Below are 14317 nucleotides of genomic sequence, written 5' to 3'. Positions count from 1 at the left end.
CCTCCTTGATGGGTTTGACATGTTGCCTTGTCCTCTCCCCTCCAACCCCCATGGTGCTCTGTACAAAGGGGCTGTCACCCCCCGGCTGACACTTTTCTGAGCTGCAGGGCTAGAAGGCCCCCAAGCTGATTTCCGCGAGACTAAGATGGAACTACTCTATTTTAAAGCAATACACCCCCAAATCTGGTCATCATCATACTCAGGGTCCTAATTCCCAAGATCCAAATATGTGGAGGTTGACTCTGGCCCCCTCCATGCTTCCACCACTGGGCAAGTGCAGTTTCGTATCTAGTCATCTTCCTTACCACCCTCTTGATTGTAGCCTTTGGCCAGCAGGGCCATTTGACACTCCTGATACAGTGCTGGTGGTACTGAGCAAAATGGCAAACTACCATCTACAGCAAGGATTGATGTGTTGGTGGCCTGTCTGGACTTGATTGCTTCCTTGTCTCCCTCATTCATGTGAATTGAGGGACAGCACTGTGTCTACACAGCGAGGGACCCACATACCATGCACACACACACACACACACATTGATATGCCAGTTATAACCATCATTGCAAAGGTGTTTTCTTTCCCAGCTACCTCATCTTCCATCTGAAAAAGCTGCAGGTACTGGTGCAAGCCCTCAGTGATACAGATACATTATATCTACTACAGCCTTGCTAGTGTTGCAATAATGAGAAATTGCCTAAATGTCCACTAACAGCAGAATTACATTACGGAACACCCACATAAAATGCCCCCATTTATAAGAATGAGGTGGATCTACAGCTGCTGAAAGCTCTCCTTCCACTGTGAAACAAGATATGTTGCAAAAATACATATCTCATGCAATCCCACGTGTCTAAGGTGATGTATAAACATCTGTTTAGGTACAGATAATATCTGAGGGACACATTCAACTGTAACAGTGGTTTTCTGTGGGGAGCAGATGACAGTGACGAGTTTGTTTTTGTACAATAATGTATTGCACTGTTGTCACTTAAAAGACATTTTTAAAAATTTCAGAATATAAAATGTTACATGTTCCATGTTAGAATAAGCATCTTGGATGCTTTGAGGGAGCTGGAAGGAGGTACTGAAATCCAAATAATTAAAAAAAGAAAAAAAAGCCCATCCAGGCCCCGATATGGTGGCTCACACCTGTAATCTCAACACTTTGGAGGCCAAGGCGGGGCAGAGTACTTGACCTCAGATATTGGAGACCAGCCTGGGCAACATGGTGAAACCCCATCTCTACCAAAAATGCAAAAACTCAGCCCGGCATGGTGGTGCACTCCTGTGGTCCCAGCTACTTGGGAGGCTGAGGTGGAAGGATCACTTGAGCCTGGGAGGTAGAGGCTGCAGTGAGCCGAGATCGTGCCACTGCACTCCAGCCTGGGCAACCAAGCCAGACTCCATCTCAAAAAAACAACCAACCAACAGCAACAACAACAAAAAAACAATAGCAACAACAACAACAAAAACCATCCAACACTTAAGTTTGGACCTCACAAGGATAAGGAGAGTGCAGTTCAACAAGCACAGCTCAGCCCATGCTGTGTTTCTGGGGATGGAGGACACATCATGAAGTCTGGGGCATGGTCCTCACCCAGCAGAACTCATAGGTGGGGCAGACATGTGGAACACAGAATGCCAGGTGTCTTGTCTCTAGGATCAAGCAGTAGTAATGTGAGGTGCAGCCACAATGGGATTCAAAGTGGAAAGATTCAGAAGCCCCGAAGAAATGGGAAGAGGGCATGCCACTGGGGTTAGAAGGTTTCAGGACAGAAACAGGCAGAAAGGAAGGATGAGCCTGTAGTCGCAGCTACTCAGGAGGCTGGGGCAGGAGGATCACTGGAGCCCAGGAGTCCCAAGGCCAGCCTGAGCAAAACAGCGAGACTCCAGTCTTTAAAAAAAAAAGAAAGAAAGAAACAGAAAGGAAGGGGACACATGTGTGCTAGGGACAGAAGAGAGAAAACCGCCTCTACCCAAGCATTCACCCACGTCACCCACACCTCCCGGCCGAGCACCCAGAGCTGGGGGTGAAAGAAATGAGGTCCAAATGAGACTGCACAGGAGCTGCCTCCAGGGCTTTCACAGACCAGCATTCCAGGCGGATCTACAGCAAGTGCAAGGGCGTGAAAGCACAGAGCGCAGGGGTTGAATAACCTCAAGCCTGTGAAGCTGCAGCTGCAGCTGCAGGTGTTTGGGAAAGGCAGGGCAGGGGGCTGTGCGGAGGCTGGGAGGAGCCAGCACCCAAGGGCTGGTCAACCAAGCTGAGGGTTGAGTTTCCATCCAGCAATGCAGGCCATGGGAGGCTGCAGGAGTGACGCTGTTAGATCCCCTTTATGAGAATAATAATTTTTATAACAACGTGGCTGGAGGACTGGTCAGGAGAGAGACTAGTGTGGGGGCTGTTGCAAAGACTCCAAGAAGAGATGCGACTGTTTGGTGAGTTTAGCCGCTGGATGAAAGGCCGGAAGGATGAGGTCAGCAGCGCACTGACACCGCCACCCAAAGCTTCGGCTGCTGCCGCCCTCATGGAAATTTCCTGGGGGAAGGGAGAGGGCCCTTCCTCGGTGAACACTGGGGCTGCTCTGCGCGAGTTCCTGAGAAGCGGGCAGGTGGCTAGCTCCCCTTCCTTTTCAGCCCTCAGTGCCCATTTTGCCAACAAAAAGGGTGACAGTATAAGAGACGCCTTTAGTGAAGGCAAAGGAAGGGACACTCCCCTCCTTTCCTGCCGACTCTCGCCCTCACTTCTTGAAATCTTTGATCTCCCTTCACCCACTCTGTCACTCTCCTAACACAACCATTTCCAGGGACTATTTCCAAGCCCTTTTCCTCATCCCCGAACCCGCAGTTTTCAGCTGCCCCCAGTTGCCTGACCAGGCTGCCTCGACGGCCCCATTCACGGGCCCCAGCCTCCTCACCGGGCTGGAAGGCGACAACCGCGAAAAGGAGGGTGACTTTCCTCGGCGGGGGCTTCGGGTGACATCACATCCTCCAAATGCGAAATCAGGCTCCAGGCCGGCCGAAGGGCGCAACTTCCCCCCCTCCGCTCCCCACCGGCTCCCGCGCGCCTCCCGTGGCGCCCGAGCTTCGAGCCGAGCCGCGTCCTGGGGAGCGCGTCATGGCCCCACCCGTGACCGCCTTGCTCCTGCCGCTGGTCTTGCTGCTCCGTGAGTTTGCGACCCCCGGAAAGGCAGGGGATGGGGCGGGCGGGGGTCGCGGGACTCGGGGCTCAGCCTCGCTTCCTGCTGCCTGCAGACGCCGCCAGGCCAAGCCAGTTCCGGGTGTCGCCGCTGGATCGGACCTGGAACCTGGGAGAGACGGTGGAGCTGAAGTGCCAGGTGCTGCTGTCCAACCCGACGTCGGGCTGCTCGTGGCTCTTCCAGCCGCGCGGCACCGCCGCCCGCCCCACCTTCCTCCTATACCTCTCCCAAAACAAGCCCAAGGCGGCGGAGGGGCTGGACACCCAGCGGTTCTCGGGCAAGAGGTTGGGGGACAACTTCGTCCTCACCCTACGTGACTTCCGCCAGGAGAACGAAGGCTACTATTTCTGCTCGGCCCTGAGCAACTCCATCATGTACTTCAGCCACTTCGTGCCGGTCTTCCTGCCAGGTCCGGGCGCGGGGTGCGGCACCTCTCCGCGTGGGGCTTGGGGTTCACCTCAACCTGTTTTCCACACATAGGTCCTGCTTTCAAGCCTCTTAGCGCACCTGGAAGAGACTTAGATATTGTTCCCATTTCACAGACACAGCAAACTGAGGCTAACGTGCGGCTGAGTAGGGACTAGGAATAGTGTTTTATGTCCGGCCGATCTGGGCTCGAGTTCGGATGCTTGTGTGATTTTGGGCAAATGACTTAAATTCTCTACGCCTCCGTTTGTTCGTGGGTAAAATGCGGACAGCAATCAACTCGCGCTCCAGGGTTGCTGGTTGCCCGGGAGAGAGGACAGGTGCAGGGGAGCGGGCTCCTACTCTCGGGCCGGGCGCCACGTGCGCTTGGCTAAGCCAAGGCCCGAGGACAGGGGTCCGCGCGCATTCCTGGGTACCCATCCCGTCTCCTCTGCCGTCCCTTCTCCCAGGAAAACCGGGGGGAGGTGTTCCCGTGGGGAAAGGCGCGCGAGGCTGGGGCCGGGGCGGGGACGCGTCCATAATCCCAGCCTGTCCCCCAACCACGCTCTGTTGCCCCTGCAGCGAAGCCCACCACTACGCCAGCGCCGCGACCACCCACACCGGCGCCCACCACCGCGTCGCAGCCCCTGTCCCTGCGCCCAGAGGCGTGCCGGCCAGCGGCGGGGGGCTCAGGTGAGGCGTGCGGCGGTTCGGGGCGGGGGCGGCACGGACCGCGGGGAGAGCCCATGCCAAGGGGAGCCCTGATACTGTAGGTCAAGGGCTATCCAATTGGTGGGAAACCGAGTCCTGAGGTGGAGAGAAGTGCCTGGGATGGCGGGGCGGTTGAGAGGTCCCGGGCCCGCTCCTAAATGTCGGCGTCTTTGGTGTCGTCAGTGAACACAAGAGGGCTGGACTTCGCCTGTGATATCTACATCTGGGCGCCCTTGGCCGGGGCCTGCGGGGTCCTTCTCCTGTCACTGGTCATCACCCTTTACTGCAACCACAGTAAGTCCCGAGGAATCGCGGCCGGGAGGAGATGGCTCTGCTCCTGCCTTTGGCGCTGCTAGCTCCAGGCGGACCTTGAGGGGTGTGGGGTTGAGATTTCTGGGACTCCCGAGCTGCCCCGCAGGTACAGGCACTTCTTTCCTGGAGATAGAATGCGCGAAAGCCCTTCCCGCTCCTTGCGCTCTCAGAGAGGTTTTGGGAGACAAAGCCCTGTTCCCAGAGCCGCTGCAACGGGTGTGTTCGGTCAGCGAAGCCCGCAGCGCGCGCACATGTCGGGACACACGACAAACGCCCGCCAGGAGGGGGCCGCTGTGGCCCTGGGTCAAGTGCCCAGGGGGGTTAAGTCAAAACCACGACCAGTTTGAGGTTCGTCCTTGGTTCTTTTCCCGCGAACCGCCTACTCTGCTTTGGGTCCCATGCAAGGGAGGTGCCGGATCAGGTCTGCAGGCTCCCTGCTTCCGCCCGCGTCTGTAGTTGCAATTTTTAAAAAATGGATGCTTGAGACAAAGGATGGGTAAGCAGCCCTTACCCGGCTCTCAAGAGTTATAATCCTCAAAGAAATAGGGGAAGGGAAGGAGAATTCGTAGGGGCAATTGCCTATTTGCCTCATCCAATTTCAGCCCACGATCGTTCTGAAATGATTTTTTGTAAAACCAAAAAACAGCAGCAACAACAACAACAACAACAACAACAAAACAAAACAAAAACACTGTCTTTGGGGACTATTGGTGGATGGGGGCACTCACTTTTTCCCTTCTTTTTCCTTATCCAGGGAACCGAAGACGTGTTTGCAAATGTCCCAGGTGAGTCTCTTGGAACGCTCAGCCTGCTCACCTTGGCCAGCCCTGGGGTGGGCTCCTGGTTTCCCCAGTAGCAAATAGTAGCAACTTTTCCCAGAGAGAGGTCATGGCCGTGGAGTCCTGGGGCAGGGAGTCAGGTAGTTTCTGAGCAAAGAGAGGCCAAGGCTGGCATCTGGCCTGCATCCTTGAGAAAAGGTAGGCCCAGGTTAGGCTGGTGTCCACACAGTGTGACTCCAGTAAATCTCCATCTTATTTGGCCTGGCACTTAAAAAAAAAAAACAAACCTGAGGGATTCCCCCAATTCATCCGAGCTCCTTGGAGGACCTGACCTCCTCTTTATTGTGATTATTTCATCTGGGTTTCGTTGTTTTCTTAAGAAAATCTTTTTTTTTTTTTTTTCTACTTGGCTGGTCTAGTTTTTCGAGGGAGAGCCAATCTTTTATCAGCTGAACCAAAAAAATAATGGCTTTGCTTCCTAATTTCTCTGTGTCATGTAGGACCTTGTTTTGCTGTCAAGGACTGGAGTAGAAAAAAGGGGAATGAGATGCAGGGACAATTAGCTCCCTGGCAGCTCAAGTGAGTGCCCCATCCAGTTTCAGCCCATGATCATTCTGAAATGATTAAAACACACACACACACTCATTGTTATAAACCTCCTCTCCACCCGTTGGCTGAGGCATCCCTGTGGTAGCATCTAACAAGTGCCTGCTCTAGTCAGACCTGTGATAGGGGTAATACACCCCATCTCTCTTAATCCTCACAGCAACCTTGCCCCATCTCATGGCTCAGGGATTAGTAAAGTGGCAAAGGCAAAATTAAACTCAGATTATCAATAATAATAACCATTTGATGAAAGCCTCTAATGCATGTTACTTGCTTTATAGATAGACTTTTTAAAAGTTTTATAACAACCTTTAAAGTAGTCACGATTACCTGCATTGTACAAATAAGGAAACTGAGGCTTAGAACATTTAGTGATTTATCCAAGGTCATACTGCTGGGGAGCTGCAACTTCCATCCAAAGCTCAGACACCTTCCCTGTGGTTGCAGGCTGAAGTGTTAAGGATAACCGAATATGTACGCCAGTTCTATTCAGTAGATGAAATATTTTACATTTTATACCTGGAGTTTGCATTTTATACGCCTTTACATTTTTCTGAGGAAATCCAAATTCAGGACTTTACACATTGTTATTTTTACCAATGAAAATGCAATGAATTTCCAATGCATATGTTATAGGTGATATGCTAAGGGGATAAAGACTCTTTAAAAATCAGCCGGGTATTGTGGTGCATACCTATAATCCAAGCTACTCAGGAGGCTGAGGCAGGAGAATCTCTTGAACCCAGGAGGCGGAGGTTGCAGTGAGCTGAGATCGTACCACTGCACTCCAGCCTGGGTAACAGCAAGATTCTATCTCAAAAAAAAAAAAAAAAAAAAAAAAAAAGGAGAAAAGTTTTAGCATTTTTATTATTCAGGGTACACTTGGGAACTTTTGTAGGAGAATCATCCCTTTTCTCAAAACTCTGATTTTGAGATGAATAACTGAGAATAAAGTTCTGCCTTAAAATACAAAGCTATACAGATTAAACACATCTGGGGAATTCCAACACCTGAGTTAATATACTCAGTGATGATGGTGGGCCGCTCCACTTCAACAGAGAGGTTTTAGAGGGCTGAGAGTGCAGACATGACACTCATGATGAATTAGCATGTCTACGAGGTGCTAGCCTGGTGCTGAATTCACACTTTTTTTTTTTTTCTTTTTTTTTTTTTTTTTTTGAGATGGCGTCTGGCTCTGTCGCCCAGGCTGGAGTGCAATGGTGTGATCTTGGCTCACTGCAACCTCTGCCTCCTGGGTTCAAGTGATTCTCCTGCCTTAGCATCCCGAGTAACTGGGACTACACGCGCCCACCACCACGCCCAGCTAATTTTTATATTTTTAATAGAGATGGGGTTTCACCATATTGACCAGGATGGTCTCGATCTCTTGATCTCGTGATCCGCCCACCTTGGCCTCCCAAAGTGCTGGGATTACAGGCTTGAGCCACCGCACCCGGCCACTAACACGTTTTTAGCGTAACATCATTTGGCTGATGATGGTGATTTGCTCACATCCTCCTCTCTCCCTGTGATCCTCCGGGGCTGAGAATCAGGTCAGCTAATGACTTTGGTTATCAGTCTCACTCTCATACCTCTGTGGAGACCTTGACAAGGCTCCAGGAAGCTACACTAACTCCGTTTAATCCTGGCTCAGCCACCTCCTAGATGTGTGACCTTGGGCAAGTTTAACTTCTCAAGCTCAGCGCCCACCCTTAAGGCTGCCGTGAGGATTACATGAGATGCCTGCCGCAAGTAAGGCATTTAGCAGGGGTGCTGTGCTGAGGTCATTCAGCCAATCCCATGCTGGTGCCCCAGGAGCAGGTTCTCAGACCTTTCAAAGGCTGGGGGATTGGGAGGCTGGACATGGCTGGATGGAAGCTGCACTGGTGGGGTTCTCGCTACAATGATGGTCGCTTTCCTTTCTTTCAGGCCTGTGGTCAAATCGGGAGGCAAGCCCAGCCTTTCGGACAGATACGTCTAACCCTGTGCGACAGCCACTACGTTACTTCAAACTGAGATCCTTCCTTTTGAGGGAGCAAGTCCTTCCCTTTCATTTTTTCCAGTCTTCCTCCCTATGTATTCATTCTCATGATTATTATTTTAGTGGGGGTGGGGTGGGAAAGATTACTTTTTCTTTATGTGTTTGACGGGAAACAAAACTAGGTAAAATCTACAGTACACCACAAGGGTCACAATACTGTTGTGCACACATCGGGGTAGGGTGTGGAAAGGGGCAAGTCAGAGCTACCCGCAGAGTTCTCAGAATCATGCTGACAGAGCTGGAGGCACCCATGCTATCTCAACCTCTTCCCCACCCATTTTACAAAGGGGGAGGCTAAAGCCCAGAGACAGCTTGATCAAAGGCACACAGCGAGTCAGGGTTGGAGCAGTAGCTGGAGGGACCTTATCTCCCAGCTCAGGACTCTTTCCTCCACACCATTCAGGTCTTTTTTTCCAAGGACCCTGTCTCAGGGCGAGTTGCTTGAGTCTCCAACTGCAAGGGAACAAGTACTTCTTGATATCTGGGATACTGTGCCCAGAGTCTCGAGGAGGTAATGAACTAAAGAGAACTGCCTGTGGCAGAGTTATATAATGTAAACATCAGACTCTTTTTTTAATATAATCAAGTCTAAAATTCTGTAGACCTAAAATAAAATGAAGGGGTGAGCTTAACCCTTGAAATCTAATCCCTCTGTCTCTAAAGAAAATCTCTGTGAAACCCCTACATGGAGGCGGAATTGCTCTCCCAGCCCTTGCACTGCAGAGGGGCCGCTGAAAGAGGAGAGGCCACTCCTTTACAAATAGAATTTGAGCATCAGTGAGGTTAAACTAAGGCCCTCTTGAATCTCTGAATTTGAGATACAAACATGCTCCTGGGATCACTGATGACTTTTTATACTTTGTAAAGACAACTGTTGGAGAGCCGCTCTCACAGCCCTGGCCTCTGCTCAACTAGCAGATACGGGGATGAGGCAGACCTGACTCTCTTAAGGAGTCTGAGAACCCAAACTGCTGTCCCAAACACGCACTTCCTTGCGTACAGTATGGTACAAGCAATGCCTGCCCATTGGAGAGAAAAAACTTAAGTAGATAAGGAAGTAAGAACCACTCATAATTCTTCACCTTAGAAATAATCTGTTAATATGGTATACTTTCTTCCTGATTATTTTCTATGCATACGTGTAAAATATGTCTTTCTTTTTAAAATGGGATTGTACTATGTTGTTATAAGTGGCTTTAATGAATAAACATTTGTAGTATCCTCTTTAATGGATAAATAGCATCCTATTTTGGTTGTGCCATCATTTATTTAACTATTACCTGGTATTTAGTTGTTTCCAAACTTTTCCTACTATAACACTACTAAAATGTTGCATATATCTTTGTTTCTTTAGGATAAAGACCTAAAATTATTGAATCAGTCCTCACCTTCACCTGAGCCTGCCATTTTCACATCAATCAAAATAGATTAGCTTCATCCTGCATCACCCTTCTTCCTTTTGTTCTTTCTTGGTAACAGATGAGACGATGCTCCTTTCATGATAAATCACAAAGTCGTCTTGTTGTTGAGGTAAAATATACGTACTGAAAATTGCCTAAGTTGTAAATGTACAGCTCAGTGACATCATAAAGCAAACACACCCATGTAATCAGCCCTCCAGAAGTCTGTTGTAAGTTTTAAAACCAAGATACTTTTAGAGAACAGAAAGCAAGAGTGGCTTTCCGTTCCCTAAGTGAAGTAGCCTGTGTCTGTTAAAGCAGAAGAGAAAGCTGAGATATTACCCATGAGACAAATTCCCCATGTCGCTCCTCCCTGAGCCCAGCTGATCAGAGCCAGGAGGTGCCCGGCATACTGAGGGCCCAGTCAGGGCAGGTGCCAGGTTTTGAGGCCTCCTGTGGAAGCAGGGCCTGGGCTCCAGGCTATCTCCGGATTCTCCGGGGAAGGATGAGCATCTCACAACACGTCGTTCCCCTTCTCATGGGAGAAACTTGTGAAGTTGACCCTGGAGCACCAATGAATGTCAAAGAATCTGTGCCAGGGCAAAAACAGGAAAAGGGCATTTCTGCCACAAGCAGCATTTCCTCTTCAACCTTGAGCTCAAAGTTGGTGGTGGTGAGTGGTGGAGGGGCCACGCTTGGGAGGCTCCGGAGAGGGCCAAATACTTACTATTTTTTATACCCTCAAAACAACCAGGATTTCACTTGCCACAAGTAAAATGGTAAACAATAATTTGGACATTAAAAATATCAATATAGGAACATCCGTTCATTAGAGCTGGCCCTCTGGACCAGGAAGAAAACAGAAAACAAATCTGCAAGCCATGCAGGCCTAAAGCACGCTCATGGTGGGCTGTGAATTCAGGCTTAGGAATCACTGACAACCACAGACCTCCAACCTGTTCATTCTACACATGCAGAAGGAGCACCCACAGTTCAGAGCTGCCAGCCTGCGGTGCAACAATGTTTCATTTGCCAATTGCTAGCCTGAGACATTGGTTCTACAAACCCTCTTACCATGTATGTGGAAGATGCCCATAACATGTTTTTTTTTTTTTTTGACCCTGAAAAACACAAAGGAGAGAAGTGACTCCTCTATTATGCTGTAAACTTGGTATCAGCTGCTGGAATCCAGCCCCAATGGAGTTCATTTAACATTCATTCATTTAATAAAAACATATCCTATTCGTGGAAGAGAAAAGCCAGAGAGAAACTTGTCATTTTCCTTCTCCAGCTTTCAATTGGTTTTAAGAGAGCCCACTCTACCTTAGAAAATTCCCCATGAATCTTTATCCAAGTGGGTTGGGGAGAGATCTCCCTTTTCTGTCAGCCAGAAGCTGCCCCCATTCCTGTCCTGGGTCTGTGTGCAAATACTTCCCTGCACACAATTTTATAAATACCTGGGGGCAGCCCCACTTAAGCTGCTCCTAAAAGCAGGGTTGAGCAGCATTTCCCCACCAAAGGGAACTAAAGGAGGCCTCAGTAGCATAGTGGTTAAATGCAGAGGCTCTAAACCAGCCTCCTAACACCAGGCACAGCGGCTCAGGTCTGTAATCCCAGCACTTTGGGAGGCCACAACAGGCAGATCGACTGAGTCCAAGAGTTCGAGACCAGCCTGGGAAACATGGTGAAACCCCATCTCTACAAAAAATACAAAAAAATTAGCCAGGTATGGTGGTGCACACCTGTCGTCTCAGCTACTCAGGAGGATCTCTTGAGCCCAGACGTTTGAGGCTTCAGTGAGCCAAGACTGTGCCACCGCACTTCAGTCCGTGTGATGGAGCACAACCGTCTCAAACAAAACCAAAATAAACCAGCCTCCTGGCTCTGCTACTTATTAACTATGAGTTCTCTGGCAAGCGACTTAATGTCTTGATCCCTCAGTTTCCCCACTTATAAAATGGAACTAATAATAGTCCCTACCTCAAAGTACATGAGTTTATACATGTTTTCTCAGTTGCCTAGAACAGCTCATGGAACATGGTAAGCAAATAATAAATATATGCTGAAAAAATGAACTTGTACTGAATTTTTCTAAACCAGTGTCGTATTGATTATACTCTGAATGCAGCTACTTGAGTCTGATTCTTCTCATTTCTGTTCTTTCCCCAAAAGGGTAAACAGTAGCCCTTTCTGATCGATATATATGTTATTACATATACCCCAGGATCTCAGCACCCAGTGCACGGCAGGGCAACATCTCAGGAAACCTCCGTCCCAGATAGACTCAGCCCCTGACAGCACTGTGTCATTTGACATTCCCCTCAGCCTTGAATCCTGAGTGCCACCACCTGACTTCTGCTGTTGATGGCTGTGGCCATTCATTCCACAAGGGAGCTCTGTCATCCTCTGGGCAGCTGAGGAAGGGCAGAGGAGGAAAAGAAGTGTGCTGTACCATTTTGCCATCTCGGCACCTACTGAAGGCCCCTCCATCCCTTCAGACACATCTCACTTCTGAGTGCCAGTTACTATTTCCCCCTTTTCTGTTCCCCCTTAGCTGACCATGGTCTGCAAATGTCATTTACGTTTTATTGACTTAATAAAACTACGAGTTTATTCAACATTCACCATAGGTCAGTATCTCATTTAGGTCTCATCGAAACTATGATATAGGAACTACTATCATTCTACTTTGCAGTTGAGGAAGCAAAAGTGTAGGAAGTTTCTATCACTTGCCCAAGACCACACAATTAGAATCTGAAAAGGTGGTAATGCGGCCACCTAAAAGACCACATTTCCCAGACAACCCTGCAGCCATACACAGTGAGTAAGTTGCCACATGGGACTTCCAGGAAGGCCTCCTAGAGGGGCTCTCTCAACGGGGAAGTTTGCCCTTTCCCCACCCACTTTCCTCTTCCTTCCTGCCTGGAACACAGCTAGGATTAGACAAGGGTAAATTTGAGGTCGTATGTTAAGGCCATGGAGCAGAAAGGAGTCTGGGACCCTGATGGTCATGAAGCCACCATACAAACCCCATGCTACCTACTGCACACCTGCCACTAAGCCTAGTCCTAACAGCACAACCTAGGAAGGACAGAGGCCCTCAGCCCCACATTTCCTGAGTCATCCTTGAAAGTTTTCAAGACAATTTAATAATTTCCCGTGAAATTCCTCTTTAGGGCAGATTAGTTCACCAATCTGAAATATCTGAAATAACTAAAGGCAACATAGTCTTGTGCTTAAGAATGAAAGAAAACCTAAAATGCTTTTCTAATCTGTTCTGAAGGGGAGAGCTTAGTCTTGAATGCTGAGGACATGTCTTCTAAGAAACATTTTTACTTCAGAGGGGAAATGACACACCAGAATCCTTCATTTGAATGGATCCAACACTTGCGCGGTGGCTAAATGTCCTATTTATTTACTGTTTATTTATTTATTTATTTTGAGACAGAGTCTCGCTCTGTTGCCCAGGTTGGAGTGCAGTAGCCCAATTTCGGCTCACTGCAACCTCCACCTCCCAGGTTCATGCAATTCTCCTGCCTCAGTCTCCTGCCTCAGTCCCAGTCCCAAGTAGCTGGGACTACAGGCGCACACCACCGTGCCCAGCTAAGTTTTGTATTTTTCAGTAGAGATAGGGTTTCGCCATGTTGGCCAGGCTAGTCTCGAACTCCTGACTTCAAGTGATCCCCCTACCTCAGCCTCCCAAAGTGCTGGGATTACAGGCATGAGCCACCATGCCCAGCCACTAAATGTCTTTAAAGAAAGTAAAAAGGCCAGCCCCAAGTGGAATTTGGGAGAATTTACACAACCCACACAGTGTAGGAGCCCGATATAGAGACTGGCAAAGTTAGAAATTCATCCTTTCTTAGAAAACATAGATAATAGAGAGAAGTGGGAATACAGTTAAAATGCTAGAGCAAGGAAGCCCACTATCACTTGAGACAAGAACCTAATACTGCTTCTCTAAATAATGGGAGCTTCAGAGCACTGTGTGATGAGCACATTGCCTTCCTGTATTTCCTTCATGACCTTGATTCTCACTTAGAGAACAAGTCTGCCTGGTTCACCACTCTATCCGAGACCTCCAAGAGTACCCGAGACCAATACTCAATAAATACTCACATTGACCTTAATTACCTACTGTCCTCCCTGGCTCTGGCCTTGTCCCCTCCCCAACTACCCTTCTTCCCATTATAGCTAGAGTGGGCCTTAAAAACACAAAACGATTACAGCTCTCCTTTCTTTTCCAGCACCCTCTTGTTATTAACCTCATTACAGGACCTTGGCTCTACTTTTCTGTATTTTCCAGCAGATTGTAGGCTTTCATCTCAGTGCCCAGCAGAGTGGAATTTTAAAAATCTGTTAGATGAGTGACTGCTAAGACGTCATACCACATGCTAAAATACATGTCTTTTTATTAAAGGATTCTACATGCCAATGTTTAGCATGAAGCACTTTGTACTTTTCTAAGCTGAAAGGAAGTATAGCTAAATAAATGCAACATTGCCTGACACACGAGAGCTCAGTAATTAGTAGTTCTGGATTATACGAGCCTTCTAACATTGAGATGTATCGCCACATTTGCTAGCATAGAAGGCTCACACAAGGATACGAAATACCCTACTGCTACAAGGAAAGTGTTTTTTGTTGCTGTTGTTTTTAAGTACTTTCTATCATAGATATATTGACAGATTTCAAAGAAGTATGGTGGACAAGTGGACCACTGCATCACTGTCCCATCATGCAAGGTTTTAAAAGCTGGCTCATAAATGGTAACACTTTTACACTGTTGGTTCAACCATTGTGGAAAACAGTATGACGATTCCTCAAGGATCTAGAACTAGAAATACCATATGACCCAGCCATCC

At 48.6% G+C, this 14317-nt stretch overlaps 1 protein-coding gene across 3 annotated transcripts; it reads left to right on the top strand.

The window, feature by feature from the left end:
- The first annotated feature begins 2159 nt into the window (after positions 1-2159).
- CD8A (CD8a molecule) lies at positions 2160-9297 on the top strand. Of its 3 annotated transcripts, XM_025405794.1 has the most exons (7): positions 2160-2437; positions 2847-3165; positions 3254-3607; positions 4186-4296; positions 4498-4608; positions 5381-5411; positions 7941-9297. In XM_025405794.1, exons 2-7 carry the CDS (start codon positions 2994-2996, stop codon positions 7990-7992), a joined length of 831 nt encoding a protein of 276 aa, XP_025261579.1. In that variant the 5' UTR covers positions 2160-2437; positions 2847-2993; the 3' UTR covers positions 7993-9297. The 3 variants fall into 3 exon arrangements, with proteins under 3 accessions (XP_025261579.1, XP_025261578.1, XP_025261580.1); XM_025405793.1 differs by having other exon boundaries at positions 2238-3165; XM_025405795.1 differs by lacking the exon at positions 4498-4608 and having other exon boundaries at positions 2238-3165.
- Positions 9298-14317: the final 5020 nt, after the last annotated feature.

The sequence above is a fragment of the Theropithecus gelada genome, chromosome 13 (genome assembly GCF_003255815.1).
Source record: "Theropithecus gelada isolate Dixy chromosome 13, Tgel_1.0, whole genome shotgun sequence".
Lineage (NCBI taxonomy): Eukaryota > Metazoa > Chordata > Mammalia > Primates > Cercopithecidae > Theropithecus > Theropithecus gelada.
The sequence above is the reverse complement of the archived record's forward strand: the minus strand, read 5'-3'. Positions and strand labels throughout refer to the sequence as shown.